Below are 19,492 nucleotides of genomic sequence, written 5' to 3' on the forward strand. Positions count from 1 at the left end.
ACAACGAAGAGAGAGTGGAGGTTTTCCACTTCATGGCCTTTACACTTCAGCCTTTACAGAGCTAGGAGGCAAAATTATAAGCAGGCTGCACATAACCATTCGTGTCACAATTTTACAGCAACAGACGAAGAACGCGAATCCCGTCCAGCCACAACGCAACAAGAAAATCGTGAAATACTTATCACCCCACTTCGCCCTCTCCTAGTTGCCCGACCCTGGCTAATTTTCTGAGCCTCTCCACTTACTTCCCATACGGTCACCACATACCAACAGGGGAGGTCGAATTCGTTTTTTAGAACATATTTCAACAAAAACGTAAGATACAGACAAAATGCTTGACTTTAAAAATCACGTTGTGAAGATGCCCTTCAGAAGCGACAGATTATTTTTGGTCCCTTCTATTTGTCTGCATCTCCTGCACTAGTTCAGGGAGTGCAGCAGTTTTGTCCTCCATTTCACAGCGCGGCGCGCGCCACCTGCACCGGGCTCTTTGATTTGATTTCGTGCAGCCAACTCCTGCCTGAGTTCGCGGTTCTCCTGCGCTCGCGACTTCGTAGTGCAGTCGTCGTGCAAGCTCTCGGTAGCAGACGAGATGGCGCAGCACTAGTTGAATATGGCGTATATACATAGCTATCTTCCTTTTAACAGCGGAGCTGTTCTTAGTCGACACTTCACCGTCCGCCGTCCGTGTTACGCAGGTCACGTGACAGTAGATGATGAGCGGCGCGCCGGAGTGGGCAGGGCACGTGGCCAGCAGAGGAGGAGAGGCGCGCTGGGGGAGGAGGCGACCAATGAGGGGGAGCGTTGGGCGCGAGGAGAAGAGGCGATGGGTACAAGAGAAGATGTTTCTGTGCAGCGCGCCCTTTCCGATATCGAACGCGCATCACACATGGGCTGTGGTGCAACTATGGAAAGACCACGAGCAGTGCGTACTCCTCAAGATGGGGCTGCCTACCACGAGCATCAGCGAGAGTTGGCTCGTGAATCCGCTCGTCGCTTGCTCTCATTAGTGGCGCACAAAAGAGGTGTAGCGCAACTTGCACGCGAATAAACATCATGCCAAAACAGAGAAACCTCACGCGAAGAAGATAATACTCACTCACAAAACCACAAATATGTAGCAGCACCAACGATGTAACCCGCAGAGCTGCTTCCGATGCCTTCGGTGTTTCCCCGCGGTCGTGCCGAATGCGCGCGGTGTCCCTGACGGCAGCCGATGCCTCTGGCAGGTTTTGACCAGAGAACTGGGGCAGTATTCTGTAAGAGTCTACCTAGTGGACTATCCATTTCGGCGGCCGTTGATTCGCTGCTGCTTGACGTGCAGTAAGGAGACTGGCTGGCACCTTCCTGCACATCAAGGAGCAGAGAATCAACGACCGCCGAAATGGACAGTCCACTACGTAGACTCTTACTAAATACCGCCCCTGGACACTCACTAACATGTAACTAACACAGTTTCGCTGTTCGACCATCTTCCCAGACTGGAAGGGGCGGTGATTTTTGATAACGAAAGCTCCTGTAGATGGCAAGAAAGGAGGGTAAAAGCTCAGTGCCTGAGTGTTTGCGAGGGCAGGTGAGTAAGGTAGTGTGACGCACTAAACTGCTTTTGATTGTTTCTCTTGGGATGCTTTCTATTACAAAAAATGATTATCTAGGCCTACCATTGTGATAACGAATAGAAAATACGCTCCTTTTGCTACGCGCATACTTGTCGGAAAGCTTAACGACAGCCCAGCAGTCAGTTGATGGGAGATGTGGCATCACTGCCGAAGCATGTCTGCACAGCCGCCAAATTTTGAGCAAAGCATAATTGAAAGCAAAATCTTAGTGGGGCCGCAACATTCATATGGGGAAGGATTACCAGCAAAGGTGTTTAGGCTACATACATTGACTGCATACATTATGAAATCATAAATTTCTTTCCCACGGCACCACACTACGCCGACACAAGCGCCGTCGCAGTGACCGCACCTGCCATGCATCTGTCGCAACCACTCCTGCAGCCGCGTCGGCACCTCCAAGGCGCAAGACTCCATAACTACAGAAGCGCAGGCCTCGTGCCGAGGTGCCGTCGCTACACTCTTTCCTCCTCTCCCCTACCCGTCTCCATTCCTGTCCACGCGCCGTGACAAGGACGTAAGGACAATTTTCGTTGTCTCTTGGTGTGCCATATTTTATGCGAATGTGCCCTATGGTAAGATTGTGTCCCAGTTCTTGTGCTCCACATCGACATACATGCAAAGCATGTCTGCGATAGTATTGTTGAGGCGCTCGGTAAGCCCATTTGTTTGCGGATGATAGGCCGTCGTCTTCCTATGGGCTGTGCCACTTAGCGTGAGCACAATGCGCAGAAGCTCAGCTGTGAATGCGGCTCCTTTGTCGGTTATGATGATCGCTGGAGCACCGTGTCTGAGGACAATGTTATCGATAAAGAATCGTGCTGCTTCAGTTGCCGTGCCCCTCGGAATTGCCTTGGTTTCCGCATATCGGGTTAGATAGTCCGTCGCGACTATGACGCATCTGTTGCCGCTGTCAGATAGTGGAAAGGGGCCCAGGAGGTCTATGCCAATTTGAGCAAACGGCGTTTCCGGTGGCAGAACGGGGTGCACTAGCCCAGTGGGTGTAGTCGGTGGTGTTTTGCGTCGCTGACACTCAAGGCATGTCCTCACGTAGTGCTGCACCTCTTCTGCGAGCCTAGGCCAGTAATTGTTTTGTTTAATTCGTGCTAGTGTTCGCGTGTAACCAGGGTGGCCCGAGGTGACTTTGTCGTGTTAGGCTTGCAAGATTTCGCGGCGGAGAACTTCGGGAACGACTAGCAGATGGATATTCCCTGTTGGAGAGAACTTCTTTCTATAGAGAACGCCATCGCACAAAGAGAATGAAGGTAGACTCCGTGAAAATAATCTCGATACCTTCGTAGCTCACCCTTCCAAAAACTCGATCAAGGTGTTGAGCTCTCGGTCGGCTTGCTGTTTCCGAGAGATGGCGGCCGCATCAACAATCCCTAAAAAGCCTGGCATTTATCCGCATCTGCGCTAGATGATTCAATATGTGATCTGGAGAGGCAGTCGGCATCGAGGTGCTGTCTTCCCGATTTGTACACCATTGTCATATCGTACTCTTGAAGCCGTAAGCTCCAGCGTGCCAAACGTCCGTACGGGTCTGTCATACTGGTCAGCCAGCAAAGCGAATGATGGTCGCTTACCACTTGAAAGGCGCGACCGTATAAATACGGGCGACACTTCGTGACTGCCCATACGACGGCCAGACATTCCTTCTCCGTGGTTGAGTAGTTGGACTCGGCACGTGACAATGTTCGACTTGCATAAGCAACTACTCTCTCGCCACCGTCCTGCCACTGAACAAGGACAGCTCCAAGGCCCACGTTGCTGCCATCGGTGTGGATCGCTGTTGACGCATCCTCCTCAAAGTGAGCGAGTACTGGCGGAGTTTGTAGACGCTCCCGCAACTCGTTGAACGCCGCTTCTTGCTCCTCTCCCCATACAAACGCAACGTCGTCTCTTGTGAGGCGGGTGAGTGGAGAGGCGAGATGCGCAAAATTGGCAATAAATCGTCGGTAATAAGCGCAGAGACCCATGAAGCGTCTGACCGCCTTCTTATCCGTAGGCCGAGGGAACTTTGCGACTGCAGCAGTTTTATCGGGGTCAGGCTTAACTCCTTGTTGACTAACTACATAACCTAGAAACTGAAGCTCTTCAAACCCGAAGTGACATTTTTCATGTTTCAATGTGACTTCCATGGACCGTATGGCTTGAAGAACTGACAGCAGCCGCTTTAGATGTTCTTCGAAAGTGGCGGAAAAAACAATCGCATCGTCGAGGTACACCAGGCATCTCTTCCACTTCAGATCGGATAAGACAGTATCCATGAGCCTTTAAAACGTGGCTGGGGCCGAGCATAAGCCGAAAGGCAGAACCTTGAATTCATAAAGCCCATCAGGCGTCACGAATGCAGTCTTCTCTCGATAACGCTCATCTACCTCTATTTGCCAGTATCCACTCTTAAGGTACATAGAGGAGAAGTAGCGCGCATGCCGTAGCCTGTCTAAAGAGTCATCAATCCGCGGAAGCGGATACACATCTTTTTTTTGTAACATGATTCAGCTTGCGATAATCAATGCAGAACCGCAAGCTACCATATTTTTTTTGACAAGCACCACAGGTGGTGCCCATGGGCTGTTCGACGGCTGGATGACATCATCCTGTAGTATCTTTTCAACCTGCTGCTGTATTGCCTCGGGTTCTTTCTGAGCTACACGATACGGGATCTGTAGGATGGGTCTCCTCCGTTTGACCAACTCGCGACGTAGACGAGAAGCAGTCCTTAAACTGCTCAAGCAGTTCCATAAGCCGGTGTCGATCTGCAGGTGTTAAGCTCGGTCCAATATCGACGGCGGGTGTGCATGGCGTTGTACGAGCCTTGGCTTCTCCTTGCGTAGCAAAACAGTCTTCAGTGTGTTCGATTTCATCGACATACGCAACAGCGGCGCCTTTACCGATATAACCGACGTTCGTTTGTGAAATTTGTCAATAGAACCTCTGTACGCCCGTCGACTAAGGAGACGATGCCACGGGCGATGGCGACTCCTTGGCTGAAGAGAAGGGCGGCTGCATGTTCCGCGACCGCTTCTTCGGTGAGCTGTGTCCCACAACTGACGGAAACAAGGCTGCAAGACAGTGGTTGTATGCAGACGTCCTCTTCGATAATACGTAAGGTGCGGCATTGTCGCTCTGTTCCATTGGTCGTGTCTATAGCAGGGGAAAACGTTACTACGCCGTCGCATATGTTGACAACGGCGCCATACTCCCTTAGTAAGTCCATGCCTCAATTGAGTGATTTGCAGCACTGCGGCAGAATTACGAATGTGGCGACAAAAGTTGGGTTCCCGATCGTGAGCCTTGCAGTACATTTGCCTGTAAGAGTCATAATCTGGCCGCCAGCATTGCGAATATAAGGGCAAGTCCATTTTGTCCTGACTTTCTTGAGTTTGTCTGCCAGCGCATCGCTCATAATTGAAAAGTCTGCGCCAGTGTCTACGGAGGCCGTCACTTCGTGCCCGTCAATCGTAACAGCGAGCTCGGCAGTCACTGTTTTGTCGGCATTATTTACGTTTTGATCGGCGTCTTCCTTTCTCGGCAACAAGGGGGGATTTTCGGCAATTTGAGGACTTCCAACCTTCCCCCTTGAGGTTGCTGCTTTCAATTTCCCCGCCGTGGGCTGGCAGAACGAGCTCTAACGACGTCAGCAAAAGTGCGGTTGTTCGGCGAGGCGAAACGTGCTGGAGACGGTGAGCGCGACCGGAGATTCGAAGAGCTCACTTGCTGGCCAGTGCGGCTGTCGTCCAAAGGGACACGGTTTTCGTCAGCAAGGCGACGCGTAGTGCAATATGGGCCGCCCTGGTAGCCAGCTGGGCTATGAGGGCAGAAACGATAGATGTGTCCTGGCTATCCACAATACGTAGCACAATGGTCGCCGATCTTCAGTGCGCCATATATCGGTCCTACGGAGCTGGGGCCGTCTGACAGGTTCCCGTTGGGCCCAGGCTGCAAAAGGAGGCCGTTGACGGTATTGTGCCGCCGGCAGGGAAGACAAGGGACGGTAAACAGCGTCTGTATGGCTGTATGAGTTCGGCTGGTACGGCGGCTCAGACGGCGACGGAGGGCGGACCGCGTCTGCGTAGTTGTGTGCATTCGGCTGGTATGATAGATCGGTACGAGGCTCGGAAGGGGAAAGCACCTGTCAGAGTTCCTGTCGTACCACTTCAGCGACGGAGGCAACCGGGAACTCATGCGGCGGTGCGAGCCTAGCGTTCTCCTTCGCAATTTCCTCGCGCACAATCTGGCGTATGAACTGGCGCAAGCAGGTTTTATTGTCCGTCACCAGTGCTGCAGCGCCTGTCAGTGCCCCGGAAATCAGACGATCGTACTGTTGGTACCGCTGCTGCAGCGCCCGCTCGATTGCTGTGGCCTCTTTAATGAACTCGTCCACTGTTGTCGGCGGATTGCGCACAAGGCCACGAACAGCTGCTCCTTGACACCACGCATGAGATGGCTGCGCTTTTTAGCCTCCGTCATGTTGGGATCTGCGCGGCGAAATAAACACGCCATGTCTTCGGCAAACATGGCGACACCTTCATTTGGCTTATGATGCGCGTATCGAGAAGGCGCAGTGAGTTTTCACGTCGATTTGTGTCCCCGAATGTGTCAAGAAACCGACGCGAAAAGTCGTCCCACGTTGTCGCGGTTTTCAAACCACGTCTTCGCACTTTTTTCGAGGGCGAAATAGACGTTGAAAAGCTTTTCATCGGGGCGTCAGTGATTCGATCTCGCTACCCGTTCATACTTCTCCAGTCAGTCCACCGCATCTTCATGCGCGTCACCGTGATATGGTTCAGGAATCCGAACGTTTTGAACTGTTACCTGAGTTGGGCTGCTTGGAAGTTCCATTGCTGGAGCTGGGGTGGCGGCCGTTGATGAAGACGATGTGTGCAAGACACCCAATTCGGGGCTCAAACCTTGCAGGCGGTGGCTCGTGCGGTGAACAGGCGTCTCGACGCGTGGGTGTCTTGTGGGGCTAGATGCAGGGCTGCTCGTAGGAGTGCCGATCATGAGGCGACGGTACCCAGCAACTCCACCAGTGTCGCGATACACAAAGCTCAGGAGCTTTATTATAGAAGCACCGCGCCGTACTCGGGAGATGAAACCATAGAGTTTTGTTTGGTTTGGTGCCTATAGAAATAGCACAACCCACTACGGGGGATTGATTGGCCATGAATCGGGCGGAAGTGGGAAGAAAATTGAAGGATACCTAAATGGGATTTTCTTACTTAAGAATGAGATAATAAATGAATTATAATCGTTAGTATTAATTTTCATGCTATAGCATCTTAAAATTTGAAGCAAATATTTTTGTTGTCTTGTGAAAAAAAATTTGCATGGCAGTCTCCTTGTTTCCATTACAAAATTAAATATGGCATCACATACGTTCCTATTACAGTGTCCCAGTGCCGACGCCCCCAGAGTTAGAATGATAGGTAGCGTAATGGTCAATCCAAGTTGGCGGAAGGGACCTTCTAGACGTCGTTTTCTATGCATGGTGAACCTACGACACTCTATAAAGAAATGATCCATAGTTTCGGGTTCATTGCAATAAAAGCATTGAGGGGAAGGCGCCAAACCAGACCTATGGGTATAGAAATTAGGCCTTGGTATTCAGCAACGCATTCTAGTAAACGACACTTCAAATTTTCTTGTTGAACACCATCTGCTGTGCCAAGGAAACCTAATGTGCTGAAAAGCGGTGTTATTGAGTACACATGATTTGGCACGTTCTTCTTGGACAGAATTTTTTTTTTATCTCGCAGAAGTGACGTATGCCGAAGGTCTTAGGATCCTCAGTACCGGGCCGTTAAGAAATGCCGCTGCTAGTGCGTCTGCAGATTCGTTTAAAGGGAGCACCACGTGCCCTGGCACCCATACCAGAAGGATAAGGCGTAAATGTCGGGGGATGGATGAATGAAATTCTCGGAGAATGATAGATCAATTGGGCACTGATAAAGCGGAGCAAACAGAAAAGGAGTCGGTTAAAATTACGGCTTAAGTAATAGATGTGGGAAGTTTTCGTAGAGCTAGGATAATCGCTAATAACTCCGCCTGAAATATTGGCGTAAAGTCGGGTAGTCGAAGGGAGAAAGACCAATTTAATGATGCCGAAAAAATACCCACTCCTGCCATCTCTTCACTGACAGAAGCATCTGTGGCTATTACTGCATTTATTTGGAGGTTCTCGAGATGGTCATCTAGCAAACATTTTAGGTATTGAGTAGGCAGGAGCTTAGCGTTATTAGGAAATATATCATCGAAATCAACGCTTACGGTCGCAGTAGGGAAATTTTGAAAATCCACATCACGGATTGATATTTCTAATGGCTCTAATAGTTTCTGCACAAAAACTACCTGGGGACAATGCATTCTGGACCATTGATTCTCAAAGAATGCAGTCGGTTCTCTAATAAACATATAGAAGGAGCATCTCTGGGGAGAAGCATATATGTTCAGTAACGTTTGGACTGTCAGTATACGAAAACGAGTTTGAAGAGAAGGCAGGTGAGTTTCATGATAAAGAATATTATTCGCTACATATTTTGGAAGGCCGCGACATAGACGTAGTTCTTCGCGTTCTAAAAGAACCAGAGGGCGTAATTTATAAGTAGGACCTCCAGAAAATAACACACATCCAAACTCTAGAGTGGGGCGGACATACATACAATAAATCATCAGCAAGGTCTCCCTGCGCATTCCAAAACGATTGCTGCTGACTCTTCGTAATAAACCAACTGCGCGTGCTCCTTAGATGCGATGTATTCTATGTGTGTCTTCCAATTAAGCTTTTATGCGTAAATCATTACCAGATATTTTAAAGATTGCACCTGCTGAATAATCTCCTGGCCAGACGACAGTGTTATTCGGATAGGAAAAGTTAAGGGAAAAACAATGATTGCACTTTTGCTGACATTTAGCGACATTTGTATTCCTTTTAGCGAAATTACAATCTTATTCAAATACAATTGCAAAGTTTTATATAAGCTATGAATATCATTTGATACTGAGAAAAATGCGATATCATCAGCGTATACGTATACCTGCACGTCATGATGTGTCGGGGTGTGATTTAGTAAAATATTAAATAATACGGGGGAAAGTACTGCACCTTGAAGAACGCCCCTTGTCTGTTTGTAAATGTGAGAAGACACACCGTTTTTATAGCAATAAAATGTGCGTCCGCTTAGAAAATTTTGAATCCATGCAATTATATACTGTGGGAGACTCACTTTTCGAGACTGTTGATTAAGGTACAGTGATCGACACTGTCATACGCCTTTGCAATGTCTAATGTGACTAAGGCAGCGTACTGGCTGTTGCGGCGAGCGAGTTGAATTCGACTCTCCAAGTCAACATGAGCACACCAAATTGAGCAGCCGGGCCTGAATCCTATTTGAGAATCACTTAATATTTGGTTCTCGCCTATCCACCTATCGATGTACCATATAGAACTCTCTTGAATAATTTTACGAGATTTGAGGTCAGAGAAATAGGTCTAATGTTATCTATTGTATATCCATCACCCGGCTTTTTGAGTAGCGGAATTATTTTGGAAACCTTCCAATCTGGTTGAATCCATGCATTTTTAATCGAGGAATTTATAAGAGTAAGCAAACCCTGGGGAGATAATTCGAATAATAGTTTTATCATTGCTGTAGTTATGCCATCAGGACCTGGTGCTGAAGCTGGCAGCATCTTTACCACTCTCATTAATTCTTCTAATGTGACTGCTATGTAATCATTAGCTGTTTCAGGCGCCGGAATATGATAGGGGCGAAGTGATGTGAATCGACGCTCTAAGCCTTTTGCAATCTCAACCAGAGAGGCGCCAAGAACAAGAATCTCTTCTTCTCTAGATGCCTTCCGGAATCTCGAGCAGCCCGGTCGTCGTCTTTGTCGGCGCCAGGGTGCACTTGTGCACGAATACCGACGGGGCAATATAAGGTAGCATAGTTAGGTCACAACCACAGCCAATGCATTGATGAAAAGCTGCAGAGAAAATGGCTCACCAGAGCAAAACGTCGTTGTTTGTTTGGTTCGATTTCGCTGTGACTGAAAAAAACTATCTTGACGTTCCTGTTCAGTTCAGGTTCGCGCAAAAATAATTTTTTCATTCCTTTTTTGTTGAGCTCAGGTTCAGCTCAGGCTCAGGTTCAGCTCAGCTGAAAGTCAAGCTGGACCGCAGCTGTCTAAGAAGGGGCCTACCCACTATCTGGAGCACACCAGTTTTTTTCTCACGTTCTGCATCACGTTATGTCACCTCTACGTTTAGCGCAGCGCTAAACATTGCTGACACTTTCAATGCTTACCTTTAGCCCGGACTTTTTTTTATTTTCTGAATAACACCAACTTTTCCCAAGCCAGCTGAGCTAAGCCTTTGTGTTACCTATTGCAATACTTCATATATTGCTAGTCAGAAAGTTATGCTGCACGTATCATTCACAACAGCCAATTATCTTTTACTCCCCTGTATGAATGAGGCTATTAATGGTTCTTTACAGCTTCCCGTTTTCGAAGCACTTCAAGCTGATTTTAGGAGAGCTAACATCAGTCTGGAGGAGACAGACAAAATTATTGTTCACGTTCCTGAATACTTCAAGTCATTGGTTAAATACCTCAAGGATTTAAGAGTGTAAGTTTACACTACCTAAACATTCTTTCCCAACATCTCGTCTAATATGTGCTGCGCAGTGCACATAACAATTAATTTGACGGAATCGTTCCTGTTAGAATTTTTACTTCACGTCGTCAATGTAGTGTTCGCTCTGACATAAATCAGTTTCCCCCGTATCGCAAGGTACTCACATAAAACTGGCGAAATATAATACAGAGTAAGCCTTGGTTTCTTGTGTTGTTTTTCGAATAAACATTTGCTGGTCCGAGCGAGCCATCTCCTTTCCAGAAGTAAAAAACGTGTGAGTCACCTTCGTCTATGGAAGTTGGGCCTCCAGGTAGTGAATCGGAAATGCGCAGCATTCCTTGAATGCGATAGCTTTGTTTTGGCTCTTCCCCCCACTTGCTGGTTTTTCAGTTTATGGAATACATAGAAATTATTTCAATAAAAATGTATGCAGATCCAACACGTGCATCGTAATCTATTCAACTCGGAGTTTAATAAAGCAGTAAAGTAAATCGTTTACAGCTAAGGGTGATGCACCGATTTTGGTGATGGCTGGTGTACGCACACAACAGCATGACACGTGTCAACCAACACTTACGCATTCGGTATGGCTTGCGCCACAGTGGGACATACTCTTTTTGGAGATTGACCCGAAAGAAGACGCAGTGTCGCCCGAAAGGGGCAACATGAATTGCGATAGCAAATTTACTAGTATAGTAGACGGAGTAAGGATAGTAGTTTTATCGGCTGCATAAACTTGGACACATTGGCTTACTAACTCAATTACCAAGCATGGTGTCAGCTCGCACAAGCAAACATGAATACATCACACTCGATGACCGCAGACAAGCACTGTCAAAACGCTGGCGTGAGCAAGCGCGTGGGAGCAGTGACCGAAGGTTCGTGCAGTCTATCGCTTCAACGCAAACTGTGCGGCGAAAGTATATCGCATACAATGGTCAGAGCAGTGGGGAGATCGCTTTCAAGATACGGTGCGTGCGACAGCCTTCAGCCGCGCAAAGTAGAAGTACGCAGTTACTGGCAGAGTAGAAGCCACGCCCCCTCCTTTCCGCACTGCCTGCCCGCTTTTTTCCTTTCGCGTGGGAGATTGAGACGCCAGTTCCCCTTGCTCCTGGTCGCAAGATATGCATTTAGTGCCACAGCAAAACGTCGCCTCCCCTCCCTTCCTCCCATCTTCCCACGGCCTTTTGCACAACAGGAGACGTGGCGTTTGCTGTCCGTGATGCGTTCGCTCTCCGTGAAAGCACGCGTCCCTCGCGCGCTTTACCTCGCATCATATGGCGCGCGGCGACGATTTTATCGCTGTTTCACTTCATACGGAACCTCACGGCGACGACGACGGCGATGGCAGGAATGCGCTTGGAGTGCCCATATAATTGCTGTCGCAATAAAACGGACACACCCCAGTGACAGGTAAGAAATGGCTAAATAAAGAAGGGTAATGAAATCAAACAACTCATCAAATATACTAACCATTCTAGTAACAGATGGTTCAGCTTTAGATATTTCAGAGAGCCGATGGGTCACAAAAGAGCGCATAATCTAAACGCACGCCGCGCGTCATCCAAGCTTGCATGGAACAAGCCAGCCCGCGGCAGCTTGGACTGAGGATGAGAACACATACGCCCCAGACAGCCGACGCGATCGACCGAGTCTAGAGGCTAGCACAAGATACGCGAAGGCGATGGTAACGAGAGAGGGAGAGAGAGCGCACGCGCACCTGAACACTCTCTCACCCGGCGAGTCGAGTGAGAGAGGGGGAGTACTACAGCGTGAGCGTGCGCCTATGGATGAGTCACCACCCTCCTCGACGACACTCCGACGACCGCGGTCGAAGACGCCTGAAATGCCTAGAAGCTTCCCAGGCTTTGTTCATGCTATTAGATCACAGCTCCAACCGACGGTTCCAGAACCACCGGCGAAGGCAATAAAAGCGCCGTGCCGCAATAAGAAGAGGGATCAGGCCGCGCCGGTGAAGAGATGTGACGTGAAGACTGTCCGTCTACGGAAGAAGGGGATTCCCCGGCAAGCTAACCAACGGGTTCATCGAGCGACTGCATTTCCAGAAGTCCCTTCTTCGGGATTTGCCTCGAGCTACGCCGAGATCGTGCGGCTCAAGACCAGCGCTGGTGAATATGATTGGCACTGTGTGTTCCTATTCGCTCTGCACTTTACGTGTTGGATTCTTAGTGCTTGTCGTTAATTCATTTCTAATGTTGTATTCCCATCTGAATTGTATTGGGATGTGTCTAGTCTAAGTTTACACGTGCGTATGTAAATGCCTCGTTTGAAGAATATATTTTGTTGTGTTTTGACAACTCTGGGCTCTTACTCGGTCTTTGGACCACAACCAGCGTTCGCTGGCACACCAGAGGGCCCCTTTTTAAGTGCCCTTGCTTTGATGGGGTTATTTTCGGAATCTGATAAGTCGGCTTTGGAATTTGGTCCGGCGTTGGCGACTCGTTCAAGGGGTGCGTGACAGGATGGTATACCTTTATGTTTTGTGTAGGAATCATGCATATGGGCATTCCCATTCTGAGGGATTCATTAAGAATCCAGTGGACCATACTGAGTGGGTAAATCAAAAAATGTAATGAAAAAAAAGTATCGCTTAGGTATACCTCAAAATTTCATTGGTGTAATTCTGAGATAGATGACAGCCGACATTATATGCGCAGGATTTATGTAGGAAGACATATTTCTTTACGCAGAACAGAGCTGGACATAGGCGATCAGCACGCAAGGTTTATATGAGCCACTTTGCGGGTAGCTTCATATATCATTTAAATGCATACGCAAATATACTTGGTGAATCCAATAATTTACAAGGCTACAAAATTTGGTCTGCTTCATAACCGATGTACATAGTCCACAAAAAGACGAAGACAGCGAGATTCTACTAACATCCCTGCGTATTACACGTCTGAGATGCCTACCTCTCAGCGCCGTAGCAGCTGCAGTGTCGTGGACTCCCTCGGTTGCCCGACTGTTTGATGTTCTTGATCCTGCGGGCAATAGTCCCAAGACCGTTGCTGATGCGATGGTCCGAATAGCTGGCCTTATTGAAGTCTACTGTATTCAGCACACTGGACATCTCAACTTCCAAGTTACCGTCAAGAGCATGGCTTTCATGACTCTAATTGTCGATTCTTGTCGCCTTGCCATCTGTGGCGAGCGTGGTCCAGTCATTCCCGTTAGCCAGCAGTTAACCAACGTGGCCTGCCTTTCCTTGCCGTCGTTCGTTTCGGATGAAGTCTTCGGCCAGGCCCTGTCATCGCACGGCAAGGTTCTGTTTGTTAACGCTGGTCTTATGAGCGGACGACGAGGCGAGCTCACACTCACCTGCTTCATTCGGATGGAAATGAGCACGGCAAACCCTATCCACAATTACCTACGCGCACCAGGTCACCGAGTGGCATTTGACTACCGTAGTTAACGTGTGTTTTGTCGGTACGGCTCCAGTGACCACTACCGTGCACAGTGAACCGCGCCGTTCTGTGGCCGTTGGTCACGGTTTCCATGGTCACGAAAACGAAGGATGTGTCTACCCTTGTCCGCGTTGCGGGTATGGGCACCTTGCTGTCGTGTGCCCTGTGTGGCTCTCATAATCAGGCGCTGCTGCTCGAGTCTAAACCACATCCCCTCTACCGCCGGCGTGAGCTGCGGTCGCGACTGCGCATGACGCCGTGGTCGAAGAAATTGTCTTGGCTTCACATCAGGCAGCGTCGACAAATGACTAAGAACAGGCAATCAGCTCAGGCAAACACAACACGCCATGTCCGGTCACCTCCTCAATCAAAAAAAGGAGCGCATGCTATTGATGACGCGGCCTCGTCCTCCACCAATCTCGACACGCGATGTTCACCGCCCTCCCAAGCAGCAAATGACACGCATGCTGTGGGCGATGGAGCCTGAACACCATCAGCGTTGCTGATCGCACCGAGGCTTTCAATATCGCGAAAGCATCTGACCCTACGCCTACGCTTAATACACCAGCGAAACCTGCTGTAGCTTGACCTGCCTCAATTGCGTTGCTTCCAACGCGGCGATCGATTTGGAGCTCTTCTTCAAAAGCCGTTGGGCCTCTGCGTCTGCCTTCAAAGTTTTCGGCGTGGATGAACTTGACGTGGAACTGGTGGTCCCAAGACAAGTAAACCGTGGCCACAGCTCTGCCTCTGGCGCGTACGGTGCCTCGGATCGCTGTACCGAGTTACAAAGAACAATGAAACGTCGGCCCTCTTTTCAAGGGTCGATGCGGGCCTTTTTACGTGTGCCGTGCATGTCCCCTAGGCTTCTTCCCGGGGCGCCGGCTTGAACAACAGGACCAGGTCAGTTTGGTACATGCTTATTACTTATTATGGCTGGCACCCTGATTATTATTTTCATTAAACGCACATGCTTTGCAACGTCCTATAAGACAAGCCGAAATTATCACTGTGGCTGCGCTAAAAGTTGCGACGTTATGCCTTTGCAAGAAACGAATGTTTTCACTGGTGCACATTTTCTCGCTTTTAAACGCCCAGCCAACCTAAACAGTGTTTTCTACTTGGCGACATCATGCTCCAGTAGGGCAAGTGTAATTATAATTATTAGAGCTGTCTTGCCAGGCAATCGTATCTTAATGCGAAAGGATTACATGCCTCATTACGCGTAAGTCCGTCGTAGTCGGCGTGACCGAAAGAGGGTACCAAAAATGGCCCACGGCGCAAGGAGCAAAAACACGTCAAAAATCATGAGGCATTCCACTCTCTGAAAGTGTATCACCAGTGAAGTTGCTTAGCGCACTACACAGAGGTGACACAGAATTTTGACCAAACGTACGAACATATCTATTGTCATTATTGGTGTTTATCGTGACGATAGCTATGCACACACATTCGCGAATCACTTCGGTTAGTAAATAGGCAGGTCGCGTAATACAATGAATGGCTCACACCCGCTTAAGCAATGGCTCATACCCACGTAAACGATGCCTCCTCATTACGGGGACAGAAGAGACGTGAAATTATACGCTGGTATGATAAGCGGCAACGGAGCCACCTGTGCAATAAGACGACGACGAACGCGGGAGCAGTGCACGAGCACGTTCGCGTGGTTGCGCCGAGCAGAGCCAGCAGTGGAAGACGACGCTCGAGTCATTGCTGATTCTGATAGTTTTCGGCATACAGGCGACAGACAGACGAATCGGCCAGCCATGTACAGCTTCGCTGTAATAATGTATCCGCAGAATAGCTGCTGCGTGCGTCAGACACAACAAAATGCGCCACGCTGATGGCGATGGCGCTGTAATGGACGAGGCCAAAAGCAGGAATGGCGTCGCGATAGGTGGGCTTCTCTGCAGCAATTCTGAGTTCCAAGTGACTGCGCTTGGCGAGTGACAACGGGGCGGCACGTAGAAAACAGAAGTCCAACTCTGGCTCCATGCAGGAGCCATGCACAATAACTCTATGCCTGACTAAAGGTGTGCCTAGACCATGCGTCCTTGCACACGTCACGTCGCAGCCAACTGGCTTAATAAAGGTGTAGCGTAGTGCGTGCTTGCGTCATTGGGCACCTGCCGGTGCAGTCAATGAGGAGGAGCTGGTGCCACATCATGAGTATATAAAATGAGCGCGTTCATGACGTTCCAAAGTCTACAAGCCGTATAATGCTTTCGCTTTCCCGTACGTTAGCAGGCTTAAGTGTCTCTCCCGAATGTTTTTATGATGGGACTGGGTGGATGTGGACCTTTGACTGTGTGCTGTGTTCATTACAGTAAAGCGTTTTGTGCATCTGCGAACGGCGCAACCCACTAAGTCTAATTTTTTCGTGACCTAAACTGTGTTTCCTTGGCGGTCGTCACGCGGCGATTGTTGGGTATTTTGATTGTACTTAGACAAGCGAGCTGATGTTCAAGACCCGGGCAGGCGTCGATCTGATCGTAACGCGTGTAGTTGCGTCGTCTAGTGCAGCACTTTTCGTTGCTAGCTGGATCTTTGGTTGTCTGGATGCGACGATTCAGTTCGTGGTCTAGCAGGTTGGATCACCCCTATGTGGCAATCACTTTAGCTCCATATGCATCACAATCATATGTGATAACTTTACCTTCATCTCCTGTTTATATTTCCAATCATGTACATTTCAAACCAGTTATGCTTGAAGTTCGCCTTCCTCCTTCCTCGAGAGTGGTGAACTACGGATTAATTTTGACTCCCTCAGGCTCTTTGACATGCATCTAATTCTAGGTACACGAGCGCTTTCGTACTTCTCCGCAATCGGCATCGAACCCCCGAGTTCCAGGAACGCCATAGCCGCAAAGCTACCGCGGTGGGCAAAGAAATGTCAATTTGACGTGTGGCCGCTTCTGTAGTGTCGCCCGGACGCTACGGTGCTTTAATGCGGCTTTTCGTCTGCCCGCCTTGCGTCAGTTGGCCATTTGACAAGTCTGAATGGTGTTTATCTTTCATAAATAGCAGAAACGTACCGTACCGTACATTAAACATAAATTGATGCAGTTTGTCCTGCAGCCGGCTGTCATGCCTAGTGGCCTCACCCGCCTACGGCACATGTAAGTGAGCTGCGAGGTGTAGAGTGGCAAAGCTGTTATTCACTTGTTTCATGACTGTGTTAATTCCATCACTTCTCTGTCTCGTCTGCCTACCTTCTCTAAACCAACCTATCCACCTCCCCTCCGGATTGTTGCACGTTAGCACAAAGGTAAGCGCTGTATTTTCCACAACGCGTTTACGGAGGATCACGGATAATTACAGCTGTCATGAGGATTTTGTGGTGACGCCCAGGGAGCTCCAAAGCGCGTTGTGGTGGCACGACAGAAATATACAAACCAGTTTATCTCTCTGCCTTTACACCCTGCCACGCTTCTGCCATGTATATACACGCTCTCAACCACCTCCCGACGCGCCCTGCAAGAAAGCAGCAACAGCAGCAACAATGGAAAAGTGGAAAAGAGGCAAAACAAGCTTCGTTTAAAAAAAAAAAACTGACGATTACCGATTCCGCACTCCGCATCGGCCGTTATGAGCCTTTGTGGATGGAAGTTTAAACGGCGGTTAAACCTACCAAAGCGCGTCGTCCTCCGTAGTACCCGCAAAGGGCCAATTCGAAAGCAGATTCCGCAGCGGAAAGCTCTCAGATCTCACAAAATTATGCAGTAAAGGTCCTCAGATCTCTCTCTGGAGACTTCCTGGCTCCAGCAGATGCGAAAAAGAAGCTGTCGTGGCAACCTACGAGATTGTTGACCATAGCGCCGCCCCTCGCAAGAAGTGGTCACTGCGCTTCACTGACAGCCTACGGCCATTATTGAGAAGCGTACGCGCCACTTGGAGTAACGTCGTTTATATATCAGTGGCAATGGAAGCCATCCAGTTAGAGGTGTCGAATTTGGTAGAGAACTACACCTGCACCCACACCCACACCAATACTCGTAGAACAACAGCATGGGTTCAGACAAGGCAGCCACTTACAGGATAATGTCGTTATAATAACTCAGTACATACCGTAATAATTAGCTCTGAATTACATTGATGGATAGCATTTCTACCTATTAGGGAGCTTACCATAACGCAGAAAAGGAATTGCTATGGGATATTCTCAAGCACGAGATCACAGACGACAATTTCGTAGAGTTGTTGATGGAGATACATAGAAACGATGGACTACCAATTGTATTGGAATGTCCGAAATGCAATGAAATTGTGGAAGTTCACTGAATACTGAAGCAAGGGTCCTCTTTGCCTCCGTTTTTGTCCACGCTTTATGCAAACGGCATAGAAAGATGATTGGAAAGCAGTGAATCACGTTTTGATCTATCTTGCCCTGGTGATGGGCGAAAGGTGGTACAGAAAGTCTCTGTGTTGATGGATGCGAACGACATAGTGCTAGTAGCGGACAATGCAAGATATTCCCAAAGACTTATAAATATGTGTGGCAATGCAGTGACCCATTTAGGCCGTAGATTTCGGCGCAGAGAAATTGAGACTTATGATCGATAATAAAGAGACGATTATTGACGTGGAATCAATTAAACAGGAAGTCATACCAACATTCAAGGGTTATAAATGGTAGACGGAAGGGAATACTTATTCAAGTCTCCACCAAGATTCGAACGGAAGTGGAATCCAAGAATTATGAAACATAAACCACTTTGAGGCTGCGAGGTCGTGCGAGAAAATTGGGAAAATGTAGAAGTGCCAGCATTAACGATCGCAAATATAATTTCGTGGGTCACATCGGACATCTTGTTGCGGTTGGAACTTAATGACAGGCAGGTAGGCCGGTAGGCTTTGGGGGCCCACGGTAAAGCCACAAATGTGGCAGTGCCGGACGACATGTGTTGAGCCCTTCTGAGATAAGAGAAGCGCAGAGCAAAATTAGTTTCCAAGAAAGTGTCAGAACCATGGATGAAATTAAATAGGCGCGTAAAGTGCACAAATATCTGTACCACTAAAATGTGGACACAGATTAGAGGAAAAGGTAAAAAAACATCCCCGACGATTACGATACTCCCTAATGCAAGTGCAGCTCAATGCGTGTTTTCATTTCGCGTGTAGGTATTAAATATTATGGTTATAGAGGTACACGGTTCCCATTGGGAAGATAACGCTGAGAGTAGCATAGCTAGCGCGGACAATCTGTCTCATGCGGCACATTGCAAACAGAGCGAAGTGTAACGCGACTGCCTCGCTAATCGCAAGATCTGGAAAGGAAGCGCGTGGGTGTGGGCGCGATTCACAACAACTGCCATGCAGAGCATGCAACGTTTTGTTTCCATGCAGACGACGCGTGCTTCTCTGGTGCCATATCGTAGTAATCGTCGCCGCCCAGTTCGTCTTGCACGGCACCACGTTTTCATCGCACGCTTTAGTTCCACCTGGTTCCACCAACACTGAGAGCGGCCCTTCGTCTCGGGAAAATCGTGCTACCAGTGTCAGCGGCGACAACACCTAAGGGAGCGTCACATCGAGGCTTACTCGTCGCCGCTCGCCATCTCCATTTGCAGGTGCAGTGATCCCCGTCACACACGCTGGTACTGTGGACTGGCCTCAGTAACTGACGCCGCGAACGAGCGTAGTCCTCCCAACCTCACGCCACCCTGGCCACCCCTCGGAAGCGCAGATGAGATCGCCCACGGGACTGAGGACGCCAGCGGCAACTCAGCGCACGCGCAGGCCGTCTCCCCTCCGCGCCTCCTCCACTATCCGCCTCATCCTTCCACTGTAGCCTCCTCCTC

General features: G+C 48.9%; 1 protein-coding gene across 1 annotated transcript in view; it reads left to right on the plus strand.

Annotated features, from left to right (window-relative positions):
• Window positions 1-19,492, plus strand: part of LOC125940127 (neprilysin-like) — a 195,526-nt gene that overhangs the window by 82,758 nt on the left and 93,276 nt on the right. Inside the window, exon 9 of the mRNA XM_049655840.1 lies at window positions 10,124-10,254. Coding sequence (XP_049511797.1) covers window positions 10,124-10,254 — 131 coding nt within the window. The remainder of the gene's footprint in view (window positions 1-10,123; window positions 10,255-19,492) is intronic.

The sequence above is a fragment of the Dermacentor silvarum genome, chromosome 9 (assembly GCF_013339745.2).
Source record: "Dermacentor silvarum isolate Dsil-2018 chromosome 9, BIME_Dsil_1.4, whole genome shotgun sequence".
NCBI classification, from domain to species: Eukaryota; Metazoa; Arthropoda; class Arachnida; order Ixodida; family Ixodidae; genus Dermacentor; species Dermacentor silvarum.